This window comes from Micromys minutus (genome assembly GCF_963924665.1).
Source record: "Micromys minutus genome assembly, chromosome: 1".
Taxonomy (NCBI): Eukaryota; Metazoa; Chordata; class Mammalia; order Rodentia; family Muridae; genus Micromys; species Micromys minutus.
In genome coordinates, this window is record NC_137969.1 from 46582739 (window position 1) to 46597724 (window position 14986).

Sequence of the window (14986 nt, forward strand, 5' to 3'; positions counted from 1 at the left end):
ATATCTGTCAGAAACTGGGAAGCAGAGCTACGCTGATATTATTTCTGGAGTCTAAATTGAAAATTGATTATTTAAAAAAGTATTAAGTGTAAAATGTATGGTGACCAAGTCCTATAGTCCTGGTACTCAGGAGACAGATCAAAGGTTCAAGGTCATTGGCTGATAATGTTTCAGCTTCAAACTGATGTTGGTAGAGTTGAGTGGAGAAAGAATTTGACAGGCTACTGTCATTAAAGTGAAAGCACCTGACCATGTTTTTCATTAAAAGGCCTTGTTATTAGATTATAATTAATAAGCAAAGTATATTTATTCAATGACTATTTTAGCATGCTATTCTGATGTAAGTATGCTGAATGTAAAATTTCTACATTCAAGCTGATATGCTGTCTGTTGATTTTGTGTCAAAAGAGAACATAAATTTTAGATCCCCAATACATTATTAACTACTCTACTATACTGAAAATTAAAGTGATTAATTTCCCCTAAAATTAACACTTAAACTTTAAAGTTAAAATTAACTTCCCTAGAAGAATGTACCCGATTTTCCATATTCCCAATCCTTATTGTTTGATACAGTGTTACACTGGGAGAACGTTCTATTAACTGAATAAGAAGTAACAGAAAGGTAATTACTACATCATGTCACTTCTGTAACACAGCACATAAGGAGAGACAACAGGCATTTTCAAATTGCAGTTGAATGTTTGCAGGTTTTTCTTCTTGAATACAATTACAATAAAAGCATTGATTTTTAAATTTAAAAAAGTTTTAAAAAAGTTTTGATCCTCAAAACTATCTTATGAACGTTATCACCAATTCTCTACTTTTATAGACAGGAACCAAAGCTCAGACAGATCAGATTGATGCTTGACTGAGATCTCAGAGCTACAGGTATGTCTATAGACCTATAAAATCCATGTGCATGATTTCTATGCTTGATATTAACAAGAGACAGCAATGTAAGAGATTTCAATGATCCTAAGCCCTTGTTTTTATAGTTGTTTCTAAGTTCAAACTATTAGATGCCAAGGATACTCACTCTTAAGTTTCTGACACCATCTTGATGTTTCAATTTTTCAAAAAAAGACTGAAAAAAATCTGATCTTTCCACATGTCTTGGAGCTACACAAAGTGCATCAATATCAGCTCCTACAAAAATAAATTATTTATTAAGAATGATAAATTATATTTCACTAAAGTTCACATAAACAGAACTAGGTATGAAAGATGAGTATAAGATAATGCTAACAATATTTATTAATGGTAGTAAGATACAGGAGCTGTTCAGTACTTGCTAACTATGAACAAGTAAAACAGTTTCCTAAAAATTTTTATCACTAGAACATAACTAAAAAGTAGTTACCTTTGGTGTGTACTCCAAGTCTGTAAGACCCAAATGTGAAAATTTTACCACCAACAGTAGCCACAACAGAAGGTGGGAGATTCTAAAATAAAACAAAAGGCATTCAATCATTTAAGTTATTTTACATAAAGAGCACATAAAAGTTTAGTCTCTTACTACACAACTGATACACTGTCCATTTGCCAATCCTGTTTAAGAGATGTGTAAAGGCACTTTAAAGCTCCTTTAAGGAACATAGCTATCAAATTAATAAACTGCAGCTCGCTCCAGCAAAAATCTCAGCCAGTCCCCGTCTTCCCTTTAGTTTTGTCACATGCATATTTAATTGTTTGATCTTAGCTTTTTAGCCTTCTTCAAGAGTAAGGTCATTCTTGATGGGAATATTTTATGAGAACAAATGGAAAGACTTCACTTTTATTTCTTTGACTGTATCATAATTAAAAAGCTACGTTTTTAACCTCTTTCCAGAGCCAATTCCAAGTACTTATTAGGTATTTGTTCTTGTTTTCTGCTTTACTTAATAACCATGCTTTAAAATATTCTTCTATGGTAAAAGCCATATAGTCCTTCTAATTCATTATTTCTGTTCTCTAATGGCGTCACTGTCTCAATGTATCATCATTATTGTTTAATGGGTGAGTTTTCTGTGTTTGAGACAGGGTTCCCTGTAGCCCTGACTGGCTTTAAACAAACTTCTAACATTCCAGTCTATACTTCCCAAATGCTGGGATCATAAGCCAACATTACCATACCCAGTTTCATTTACAAATTTTTAGTGTACATCTCTCACATACTGCTTCTCAACTCCTACTCACCTTATTCTGGAGTTTATAATAATTATCCTAAATTACACACTTGCCCCTAGTCCTCTCTTACTGTTGTAAATACTTACCTATTCTATTTTATGAGCCAGTGCATAAAGGTGCATTTTTTTCTCAATTACTGAAGTAACAATTCTTGGGCTTGCTAGTAAAAATCTCCACCATGTGCTCCTACAGTCTTCCTTTCCTCAAGTTTAAACAGTTATTTCATGACCTAACCTTCTTCCTACATCACTAATCATCGTCTCTCCCTTGAATGCTCACTCTCTTATCCCATCAGTTCCTTACTATCCAGTTTTTTTAAATTCATTTTATTGTATGAATGTTTTCCCCAAATGTATGAATGTCTGTTCGACATGTATGTGTCTGGTCCCTGTGAAAGTCAGAAGAGAGCATTAGCTCTCCTGGAAGAGGAGTTACAGACAGGCGGCTATGAGCCATTCTAAATGGGTACTGGGAATCAAAACAGGGTCCTCTGCAAGGTCCTCTGCAAGGACCATTCACCATGATCAAGTAGGCTTCATCCCTGGGATGCAGGGATGGTTTAATATACGGAAGTCCATCAATGTAATCCACCATATAAACAAACTCAAAATAAAAAACCACATGGTCATCTCACTAGAGCTGAGAAAGCATCTGACAAAATTCAACACCTCTTCATGTTAAAAGTCTTAGAAAGAACAGGAATCCAAGACCCATACCTAAGCATAATAAAAGCAATATACAGCAAACCAACAGCCAACATCAAACTTAACGGTGGGAAACTTGAAGCAATCCCACTAAAATCAGGGACTCGACAAGGCTACCCACTCTCCCCCTACCTATTCAACGCAGTACTGGAAGTCCTGGCCGGAGCAGTTAGACAGCAAAAGGAGATCAAGGGATACATATTGGAAAGGAAGGAGTGAAAACATCACTGTTTGCAGATGACATGATAGTGTATGTAAGTGACCCCAAAAATTCCACCAGAGAACTCCTACAGCTGATAAACTACTTCAGCAAAGTGTCTGGATATAAAATTAACAAACAAATCAATAGACTTCCTCTACTCAAAGGACAAACATGATGAGAAATAAATTAGGAAAAAGATACCCTTTACAATAGTCACAAACAATATAAAATACCTTGGTGTGACTCTAACTAAGCAAGTGAAGGACCTGTATGACAAGAACTTCAAATCTCTAAAGAAGGAAATCGAGGAAGATCTCAGAAAATAGAAAGATCTCCCATGCTCATGGATTGGAAGGATCAACATTGTAAAAATGGCCATCTTACGCATACCAATCTACAGATACAATGTAATCCCCATCAAAATTACAACCCAATTCTTCATAGAGTTGGAAAGAGCAATGTGCAATTTCATTTGGAATAACAAAAGACCTAGAATAGCGAAATCCATCCTCAACAATAAGAAAATATCTGCGGGAATCACTATCCCTGACCTCAAGCTATATTACAAGGCAATTGTGCTGAAAACTGCATGGTATTGGTACAGAGATAGGCACGTGGATCAATGGAATAGAAGATCCAGAAATGAGCCCTCACATATATGGTCACTTGATTTTTGACAAAGGAGCTGTAAACATTCAAGGGAAAAAGGACAGCCTATTCAACAAATAGTGCTGGTCCAACTGGCACTCAGCATGCAAAAGAATGAAAATAGACCCTTTCTTATCTCCTTGTACAAAGCTCACATGCAAGTGGATCAAAGATCTCCATATTAAACTAGGTACACTGAAACTATTAGAAGAGAAAGTAGGGAAAACCTTAGAACACAGAGGCACAGGAGAAAATTTCCTGAACAGAACACCAATGGCTCGAGCTCCAAGGTCAAATATCGACAAATGAGACTTAATGAGATTGCAAAGTTTCTGTAAGGCTAAGGACACTGTCAAGAAAACAAAACAGCAGCCAACATAGTGGGAAAAGATCTTTCCCAAACCCACATCAGATAGAGGCCTAATATCCAAGGTATTCAAAGAACTCAAGAAGGTAGATACCAGAGAATCAAACAACCCTATTAAAAAATGGGGTACAGAGCTAAACAAAAAGTTCTCAGTTGAGGAATATCGAATGGCTGAGAAGCATCTACGGAAGTGCTGACATCATTAGCCATCAGGGAAATGCAAATCAAAACAACCCTGAGATTTTACCTCATACCAACCAGAACGGCTAAGGTCAAAAATTCAGATGACAGCAGATGCTGGCGAGGATGTAGAGAAAGGAATACTTCTCCACTGTTAGTGGGGTTGTAAACTGGTACAACCACTCTGGAAATCAGTCTGGCGATTCCTCAGAAAATTGGACATAGTACCACCTGAAGACCCAGTTATTCCACTTCTGGGCATATGCCCCAGAGATGCTCCAACATACAATAAAGACACATGCACCACAATGTTCATAGCAGCCCTATTTATAATAGCCAGAACCTGGAAAGAACCCAGATGTCCTTCAGTAGATGAATGGATACAAAAATTGTGGTATATTTACACAATGGAGTACTACTCAGCTATCAGAAACAATGACTTTATGAAATTATTAAGAAAATGGAGTGTGACACTGCTCTGACCCTGCCCCACCCCTGTCATAGCCCTCTGCTGCCCCACCTCCCACTACCACCCCAGCTCCAAACTTCAGAGCTTCCTCAACTTGGACCCGAACCTGCGATGCTGTTTTCTAGCTCAATCTCTGCTTCCTAAGTAGTCTATTTCAGGAACTAGCTACAAGGATGAGAAGCTAACTAATAAAAACCTTTACCACCTAGTTGAACATGCCCAGTCTCATCTTACTACAGTCAGTTAAACACTCATGAACAACAAAGAAAACGCACAATCCAAAACCCTCTAAAAGGCAGAAAACCAGGTAAGTCCCATGAGTAAGACACTGCACAAGTATGAACTAGGACTTGCAAACTTCTATGTTGGAGGGTCCAGCAAGTGCAATTAAATTTCAACACAGGAAACACAAATAAATGGTAGTCACCATGTGACAGAAGAGAGAGATCCTGGGGGCTATGAGGCACTGGAGAACAGGAACCTGATCTCATTTAATCCTGTGTGTTCTCCAAAGCAAGCCCAGTGTCAGATGGGATACACTGTAAATGTAAAGTCTGGCTTTTTAAGTAAAATCTTCTTAAACTGAAAATTCTAGCCTGGTACCTATGAGTCAAACTAAACATTTTTATAGACTACAGTTGGCTAACTCTGGGTTAAAAACCTCATTTACTTAGTAATCCAGTTGTCTAGATCACTTTATTCCCAAATATGTCAGAGAGCCTGTTTTTGTAGTTACTGATATTCAGTTTGGAAGCCAGTGGCTAACTTATTATAAACCAAAATGGCAAGCTACAAAATTATAATACCTATTTAAAAGAAAAATATTTCTATAAAGATTTTGGTGTAATTGTAGGATATGAAAGTCAAAACTAATGGACTGAACTTGTATTTCATTTGCTTACAATCTGGCACATACTACTATTCTGCAAAAAGACAATCACAACAAAGGAAAAGAAAGCTGCCCTTTGCAAGCAAGGCAAAAAGCATCCTTCCAAGGATACAAAAGCAGAAAGCTAATATACTGTTAAGGTTATATTATTCAGAAATGCAGAATCTATTTTAAAGTATTTCAGATAATTTGACTCTATCATATCATTGCTAGGATGAATGGCTAAAATATGAAACAGTGAATTAATTCTATGCAGTTTCAATCTTACCTTACTTTCACTGATGTCAGAAATCCATTCTTTTACTAAATTGTTCAATTTACCAAGAACAACCAGCCTATAATAAAGATGAGAACTTTAAACTTTTAGGACAAAAACAAAAACTAAACAACATTAAAGACAGAAGTATATAGGTAGAAGCCCACTGCTGATGCTACGTTAAATCGATATCGTATATATGCTCATGCTATCACATCTGTTGATACACAGCATATCTGAGAGATCTAATAATGCCAGACATAATGTGATGATAATAATTTGGTTTTTGAATTGTCTTCAAAAATTAAAAAACCTAATATAAATCACCAAGTTACCTTCAATCAGGCTACAGAGACAAACTAAATTGTCAACTCTGCTCTACAACAGAATTACATCAATTTACTGTGATACTAGAGACTAGCACTCTCTCTGGTACTCATGAAGTTTTCTATAATTAAAATAGATAAGCTATTTACCAGCTAATTTTTATAAGACAGTAATTAATGCAGTTTGAAATTATTAAACTTATTGTTATTAAACTTATTAAATTATTATTAAGCTTAAAACCAATGGCATAAACAATCACATTAAAAAATAACAATAAAAAAGAGATGAGTCTTGGCATCCTATAAATAGAAAACTATCTCCTGATTCTTCCAAACTTTCTTGTGTCTCAGTCTTCCCCAGAAAATAGAGTCCCATCCAGTAAGATGCAGGCACTGAAAATCTTGGACTCGTCTTCGGAAACTGCCTCTCTCGTCATAAAAGAACCCTTCCTTTAAGACTACACGACTTATTCCCACTGCCATCCTCAGATTGCAGGGATTAGTATTTCCAACCTAGGTTGTTATAGTGACCTTTAACTCTCACTCCGTTTCTGCTCTTGTCCTCCAACCCCTCTGCCCTTCTACACTATGCCCAACACAACAGCCAGAGCAACTGCTAAAACACGAATCAGATCATGCCAATTCCCTTCTCAAAACCCTAATGAGTTCAAGTTCTAAAAATCTTATAAGTGCCTTACAAGGTGCCCCTGTCCTAAGCTCCTTCCTACCCTCAAATGTACCAACTACATACTCACCCTAGACTTTCTGCCCAGAACACACTTCCTTTAAACATCCACATGTTCCCTTTCTCTCAGTGAGGTCTTCTCTGAAGACTTCTACCCTCAAATCTATTTTTCCTACCAGTACTTAGTCGTGTTTACCATTGTACTCATTTGACTGCTACTTTCCTTTTCTAATCCACATTAAACATTTAAGCTCCAAGAGAGCTAAGATTTTCCTTTGGGGGAAGCATTTTTATACACTTAGGCAGTGATCACTGCATTCAAATGCATTAGTTAGTAACTAAACAGTATACTGTAAAAATATTGTATAGTTTCAATGAGATACCTGTGGTTCAATTCTTCCTCATCTTCAAATACTCCAAATGGTTTCATGGCATCTATTAATTTCTGTGTATAAATATGATCAATTTCTTTAGGACATGCCAAACTAATTGGAGAGGTAATTCCATAATGCTTTTGTTGACGCTGGCTGTCCAGCATAGTGTTTCTGTTCAAGAAAAAGAAAATAGTTAAAAAATTTGAAGTATCATTTCATATAGACACATTGAACCTCTTAAGTTATTTAAGCTACCTTAAAAGTTTGTGGAACATTACCAGAGAAGTCATTAGAAAAAAAAAAAAAAGGAAAGGTGGGCACTCTGTCTTTATGAAGTGTTTTTCATACAGCTTCCAGCTTCTAGGATCTGGATGTCTTTTCAAGCCCAAAGCAGTAAGTATAGGCATCAAGCCAACTGTATCAACACCACTCAGTTCAAATGCAAAGAGCCCGAAGAGGCTCTACACTAGGGCTCCCTCTACTATTCCCTGCAGGCTAAGTCCAGAACCATCTAGGTTATGGAATCTTTGAAAAGCAGTCAACCACTTGAAAGACACTATTAGTAAAACAATGGTCTTCCGACCTTAAGGGAACAAAACATCCCTTTACAAGGTCTCTAGGAGATAGAAAATCTAGCCTTAAAAAGAAACTTTAAGGGCTGGAAAGATGGCTCAGTAGTTATAATTCTCTTCATTTTAGACTGGAACTCATACCATTTTCACACTGAATTATTGTCAAATTCTTTACATTAAATACCAGATTTTGAAGGATACAAGTGATCCTTAATTGCCCTTAGCCAATATAAAATTACAATCTTGAATAAAGCACCACAGAATTTCTAAGTACATCTATGACTAAAAGATGTGGGGTAAATTTTGTTGCAAAAGTAAAATTTAGTATATACTTTCAACCTAACCACCTTTCTTTATTTGCACAAATAACTATTCCTAATATTAAGAATATAATCTCAAAATAAAAGGCAGTCTTTTAATGAGTAAATTAGCTCTTTAAATCATTCAGAAGGCTAAAGTAGAAGAATCTGAGTACAAAGCCTGGGCTACATAGCAACACCTTTTCACCGAAGAAAGTTATAATTGGACACTAGGATTTCTTTCTTCTTGAGACAGGCTCTCACTATATAACTGTCCTGGAACTTACCAGACTGGCCTTGTGTTATCATGCCTGGCTCTAAGATGAATTCTAATATTCTATAGTACAGTAGGGCAACTATGATAAATAATAAATTACAGCGTACATATTTATATAATCAGTATATGGGAAAGACAAGCCAATTACTTTAAACTAATCACTGTATAAATTATGTACAAGTGCATTAATTCAAATTTTAAACATCACAAAAATATAACGGCGGTTAATTCTTTTTGCATTTTAACTGCTTGAAAGCTGGCTTGGGGTTGGAGATATACCGCAGAGACAGACTGTTTCATGTGTAGGGTCCTGCATCCCACCTCTGAACCAAAAATGAATTAACAGAACAACAGTGGCTTATTACTATAAGTCCACAGACTAACACATGGTTTTCAGCTGGAGGTTTTATGGAATGGGGAGAAAGAAAAGATAGTACAGAAGATAGCTTAGCCAGGTTTGGTGGCTCAAGGTCTAACCCTAGCAGTCTGGAGGTAGAGGCAGAAGCAAGCTCATGACGAGTCTGGACCTTATGGACCATGATCTCAACAAACAGGCTATATACCTTTAAAATGACTCAATGAAACATAAGGGAGTATTAAAAAATACTTTAATCTCTCTTCCATTTTTATCTTGCTGTAGAACAAACAAAATTTCAATTAATTACTTCAAGTTGTATTTCTCCTTAAAGATCTACCTACCTACCTACCTATCTAAGAGAGAAGGTTGTCTGGGCAGGTTTGTGTGTGATAAATACATGGCACAGACAGACTGTCACATAATCAATCCCAACAGGACTCTGAGCAATAGGTCTCAAGAAGTGCTATTGAGTGTCACTTACAAGAAAAAACCTTACAGAAACCTTACTGCAGGTACAGACAGGTAAATAGAATGTTTATTGACATTCTATAAAGAACTTTTAAATAACCCAAAATAGTCACTAAAAGTACTACACGGGGCCGTGTTTATATATGGAATACATTAGTTAATAAAAAAAATAGAAATGAAAATATTAACATAAGAAAGGTCACAGAGAACATGTTCTAAAGAACCAGTCTGCAGAGTAACAACTGATAATACCCTATAAACAGTTTAAAGCCACCACAATGGGTTATGGACACGGGAATATGTAGTAACATTAAGAATGCAGCAACAAGAAACACCAAATTCAGTACTCAGGGGTCTAGGAAGAGCATCGTGAATGGAACGGGAAAAGGGATAGGCGAGTCTTCAGATGTATTGGAATGCTTGACTTCTTTTAAAAGAAAGAGGAAAGATTAAAGAGGTAAGAACACACCCCATGTTAGTCTTTGGGAAAAACCGGGTGGTGGCTACATAAATAGTGTTTTTGTTTTCCTGTGCATTTAAATTATTTCCGGATAAAGTGAAAGGTAAGAAATTCTAATAAATTCTTGGCAAGAACAGAAACTGCTTCTGACTTATCAAAGTGTGAGCAGGGGTTAGATAGAGCCCGGTAGATATTGTGGGTCGGTGGGAAGGAATGGGGTAGGGGGTTTAGCCTTTCTCCTAGGAGCAACCGCAAACATAAGGGCTCCGCTAGGTCAGTCCCTTTCCGAAAGACCTGAAAGACAGCGGGTCCGGCCGGGAGGAGGGGAGGCAGGGGGATGGTATATGCGCCAATGCAGACAGGAGCAGACGGCTGAGACAAGGCTGGGGCAGGAGAGTGACCGACCGTTTTTCTCCTCAGCCACACGCGCCTTTCCCCCTCAACCTGGTCTGGGGGCGTCCTCAGAGGCGGGCGGCGGGGGGCTGACGGCGACTCCCCAATCCCCGCAAGGCGGCCAGGTGAGCCGCGGCTAGGGGAGGTGCCCTTGCGGAGTGGCGGGCAGCGGAAAGCAGAGGTCCCGGCCGGCTGCACAGGATGCGAGGCGCAGCGGCTGGAAGCCGCGGGGCTGCCCACCTCAGCGCACCTCTCCACCTAGCCCTCAACCGCCGCCCCCACTTACGCAGACATCTCTTTCATCGCTTCCTGCGTCTCTCTTCAGCGAGTGTCTTTCGCTTTGGAGTCCTATTCTTGCCCTCTCTTCCTTCCTCTGTCCACTTCCCTTCGCTCGCTTGTAGCTCGCTTGCTCGCTCACTTCCCCACTCTCTATAGACGAGGCATTCAACCGAGTAGTGAAAACACCACGAAACCGGCTCTATTTATGACAATACAGCGCGGCCGCCGCCAATATGGCGCTGCTTCCCAAGCTGCCTCTCGTCCTCCGTGGCTCCGCCCCTGGAGCCCTGGGCCCGCCCTCGGCCACACCCCCAGCTTTGAGCTCCTGGGGCCCGCCCACCTCAAGTGTATACACTTGAAGCAAACGCATCTCTCAGTGTCAGGTCACCCCGGTCTGTGAGATTGTCAATTCAGGCAAACCTCTGGGAAGGTTATTTGCCAATTTTCCCTTGTTGCAATAAAAGCATCTAGAAAAGACCACCGCTTTCCCTAACACCGTTTTAACGCTTCCGTTATTCCACATCTTAAAATCATAGATGTAATCAATGCACATTGAGATTTTTGTCGCTTAGCATCACACCCAAGAAGGTGCGACCGACTTTAACGTAACCATTCCAGGGAAGAAAACTTATAAATAAATCATCTTAACTTGTATCCTTCTCCCTCGCAGTGCCACCTCCAAGCTCCGATGTATGACTTTGTGGCATTTAGCTGAGATGCTGAACATAATTGCTACCAGTTAGCCGTAGGGTAAACCCAAGGATTTCCACGTTTCTCGCCCCCCCCAAACCTCGCATTTTCTAATAGCGAAAATCATGTGCTGTGTGATTACGAAGGTGAAAACGAGGGAGAAAGTGACCAATTTTTAAATGTTAAAGGATAAAAGTAATTTCAAACCATGTCTCCCCCCACCCCTGTGAACCCCCCTTCCCCCCTCCCGGCAGTCAAGCACACTTAGTACACACCTTTGATACTCTGACTGGCATATCGACATCCCCTTGCCACACAGTCTTAATCCCTATGGCTGGAATAGACACGCCTTTAACACACACCTTTAATCCCAAACATTGACATCTAACTGAAGGGCAGACAAAGTAACAGATCAGAGAAAGCTCTGACAGAATGCGTCAGAGGGAGGACACACTCAGCTCTCAGGAGAACACACAGAAAAGAGAGGCCACTTAGGAGCCGTGCAGGAGAGAAGTGGACTTAAGTTCAGCTGAGTTCTGCAGTTCTATTCAGATTGGGCAGTCAGTGCGGTTCAGAGTGTGGCATTCAGATGCAGTTTTTTCCAAGCAGAGCAATTCAGTCACAAGCCAAGAGAAGCCCTACTTGAATCAGATCTGAATTAAAAGTGAGTGTTCCTGCCTCAAGATCTGGATTAAGAGTTTTTCTTCTTACTTCAAAAATCCAGTTTAGAAGCATATCTTTGGGCTGGAGAGATGGCTCAGTGGTTAAGAGCACTGACTGCTCTTCCAGAGGTCCTGAGTTTAATTTCCAGCAACCATATGGTGGCTCACAACCATCTGTAGTGAGATCTGATGCCCTCTTCCAGTGTGTCTGACAGCTACAATGTACTTATATATAATAAATAGATCTTTTAAAAAAGTACTTAAAAAAAAGAAGTATATCTTCTCCCTTCAATTTAAGCAGAAGTCCCTCACAGATATGCCCTTCATTTTGGGGTTTTAGTTAATTCCAAAAGTAGTCAAATTGATAACCAAAAATAGCCATCACTTGTATTTAACATTATTATAATCAAACTGATAAATACAAGTCCTGAGTTCTGTGATAGTATCCTACCAAATCATATAAAAGCCAAGGAGGAAGCTGCAGGAACCTGGTTGTTTCTGATTAATCCCTACAACCTGAAAGATCTTACAGTGTCCAAACAGCATCTGATAGTGTTCAAACAACCCTGAGCTTTAGAACACCGTGCAGTGGAGTGTGTGTGTGTGGGGGGGCCTGCAGGGGAAATCCTCACACATTTTGGTGATGGAGCCCATGGGAGTGTTTGTATTGACTATGAAGCCAGAAGAGAAATGGTTTGTGTTAAACTTGTTACAAATTAGTGCAACATGCGATTCTAGATTTTATATTGGATTCTGCGCCAGAAAAAAACAAACATGTAAACATTTTTCCTGCAGGCTGTTTTGGAAGTAGGTGGTAAAATTTGAATGAGGTTGCTATGGTTTGAATATCAATGGCCCTAAAAGGCTCTGCATGCAAATGCTGTACCTGATAACTCGTGGCCCAGAAGTAACATTCTGGAAAATGATTAATTGTATTTATCAGGGTTCTGTAGAGTTACAGAACTTATGGGTAGTCTCTATATAGTAAGGGAATTCGTTGATGACTTACCATCTGTTGTCCAACTATCTAACAATGGTCAGCGGCAGCAGTGAGTGGAAGTCCACGGATCTAGCAGTTGGTCAGTTCCACAAGGCAAGCAGGTGAAGAGTCTTCTTTCTTCCAATGTAGGTCTCCAGCAGAAGGTGTGGCCCAGATTAAAGGCTTTGTCCCAGATGACCTTGAAGTCAGAGATCCAGGCATGCTGGCACACACCTTTAATCTGGGACAATAACCATTAAAGCTTTAATCCCAACGGTGGAGTAACCCAAAAAGGTGTTCAAAATTGGACTGATTATTGAGAGGTGGGGAAACTATGGGAGATGAGGCCTCACTAGAGGAAGAAAGTTCCTGTGCACATGCCCTGAATGAATTTATCTTTCCTCTGACCTCACCTGGCTGCTTCTTGCTCTCTGCACTGTGGCAGAGAGCTGAACACGAATCCCCTCTCATAACCTCCTACCACAGGTCAAGAATCAAGAGAACCAAGTGACCTTACACTGATTTTTCTCAGATATTTTGGAAAACCTGTGGTTACAGTTTGGACATGAAGTATTCCCCTCAATGAGATTTATGACGTGTGAACTGGGTTCTCAGCTAGTGGCAATATTAGGAGATGGTTGGATCATGTGGGTATTAGCTTCATCAATAGGCTACTAGGAGATGGGAGCTGTCTAGGAAAAAAGAGTCAATACCCAATTAAACACACACCCAAGCCAGCCATTTCCCCACCATGGATGTGGCCTGACATTCATAAATGTCAAAAGGCACACAGACGTACTCTCCACAATCTCCCCAGACTACATACAACTCCAATAATCTTTCCAGACTAGATACAAATCCAAACCAGAACACATAAAATGACTTCATAAAAAACATGGCATAGGCTGCAACAACACAAAACAAAACAAAACAAACAAACAAACAAAAAAAACCCCGTGGCACAGTCATGTAATTGAACATTAGTAGAAATAAAAATATTAATTATTTCTTAACTTTTATATTAATACTATTATATTAATAGTAAAAAACACAGTTAAATTTTCCAGACAGTGTTGAGCAAGATACAAAAGAAAGAAAATATGATACATACATTTGCATATAGTTCAAAGCCAGAAAACATTAACTTATTAAAAAAAATGAGAGGGTGAAATACATCTTTAATCCCAGCATCTAGGAGGTAGAGACAAGAAGATTTCTGAGTTCTGAGGCCAATGTAGTCTACAGAATGAGGTCTAAGACAGCTAGGGCTACTCAGAGAAGCCCTGTCTTAAAAAACAAAGAGGCAAACAAACAAACAAACATTTTATTTTTATGGGTACGCACGTTTTGCCTGCATGTATGTATGTACACCACCTGAATGAGACTTTCAGATCCCCTGGGACTGGAATTATGAATGATTGTGAGCCGTCATGTGGGCAACTGAGATTCAGTCCTGGGCCTTCTGCAAGAGCTTCCTGTACTCTTACCCACTAAGAAATGGTTTAATTGAATCACAACGAGTAGAACAAAAGGCAGGAATCGTAAACGTTCAGAATTGTACTTATGGACATCTCCCTCTCCGATAAAATGTGGACTATTAGATTATCTCAACAGATTTGTTCCTCTGCTGGATTATAACTTTAAAACCCAGGAAAAGAGTTTTATAAAATTGCAGACTGCCTGAGTTATATACTTCAATTTTTTTATAGTAACTGTAGAATTTTGGTGGGGTATGTGTATTAGTCAGGGTTCTCTAGAGTCACAGAATTTATGGAATCTATCTATCTATCTATCTATCTATCTATCTATCTATCTATCTATCTATCTATATGAAATTTATTGACTTACAGACTGCAATCTAACTCTGCCAGCTATGAATGGAAAGCCCAAGAATCTAGTAGTTGCTCAGTCCTACAAGGCTGGTGATTTAGCTGGTCTTCTGAATATTCTGTATAAGCCGGAGTCCTGAAAAAGTTGCTTCCAATAGTTGGACTTTCTTCAGCTATTGTCCTTACAAAGGCCTCCAGCAGAAGGCACAGTCCAGATTAAAGGTGTCCCTCATGATTTGGGTTAAAGGTCAATCTGGGTTAAGAGCATGTGTCACTCACCTCAAGATCTGGCTCAAAAGCTGTGTCTCCCAGCCTCAAGATCCCCATCCCAGGTGTGCCCTCCACTTCTGAGTTGTAGTTCATTCCAGAAGTGAAGTTGTCAACTGAGAATGGCCATCACAGTATGTTCCAAGCACTCCTCTGCCCCATTTATTTCTATAGTTATATTTCT

The 14986-nt window shown here is 39.1% G+C and overlaps 1 protein-coding gene across 1 annotated transcript in view; it reads right to left on the bottom strand.

Moving 5' to 3' along the window:
- The window catches only part of PAPOLG (poly(A) polymerase gamma), a 30630-nt gene extending 20115 nt beyond the window's left edge, over positions 1–10515 (bottom strand). Inside the window, exons 1-5 of the mRNA XM_080924285.1 lie at positions 10383–10515; positions 7279–7440; positions 5897–5963; positions 1364–1445; positions 1040–1149 (exon numbers count right to left, since the gene is read on the bottom strand). Coding sequence (XP_080780411.1) covers positions 1040–1149; positions 1364–1445; positions 5897–5963; positions 7279–7440; positions 10383–10399 — 438 coding nt within the window. The 5' untranslated portion in view covers positions 10400–10515. The remainder of the gene's footprint in view (positions 1–1039; positions 1150–1363; positions 1446–5896; positions 5964–7278; positions 7441–10382) is intronic.
- Positions 10516–14986: the final 4471 nt, after the last annotated feature.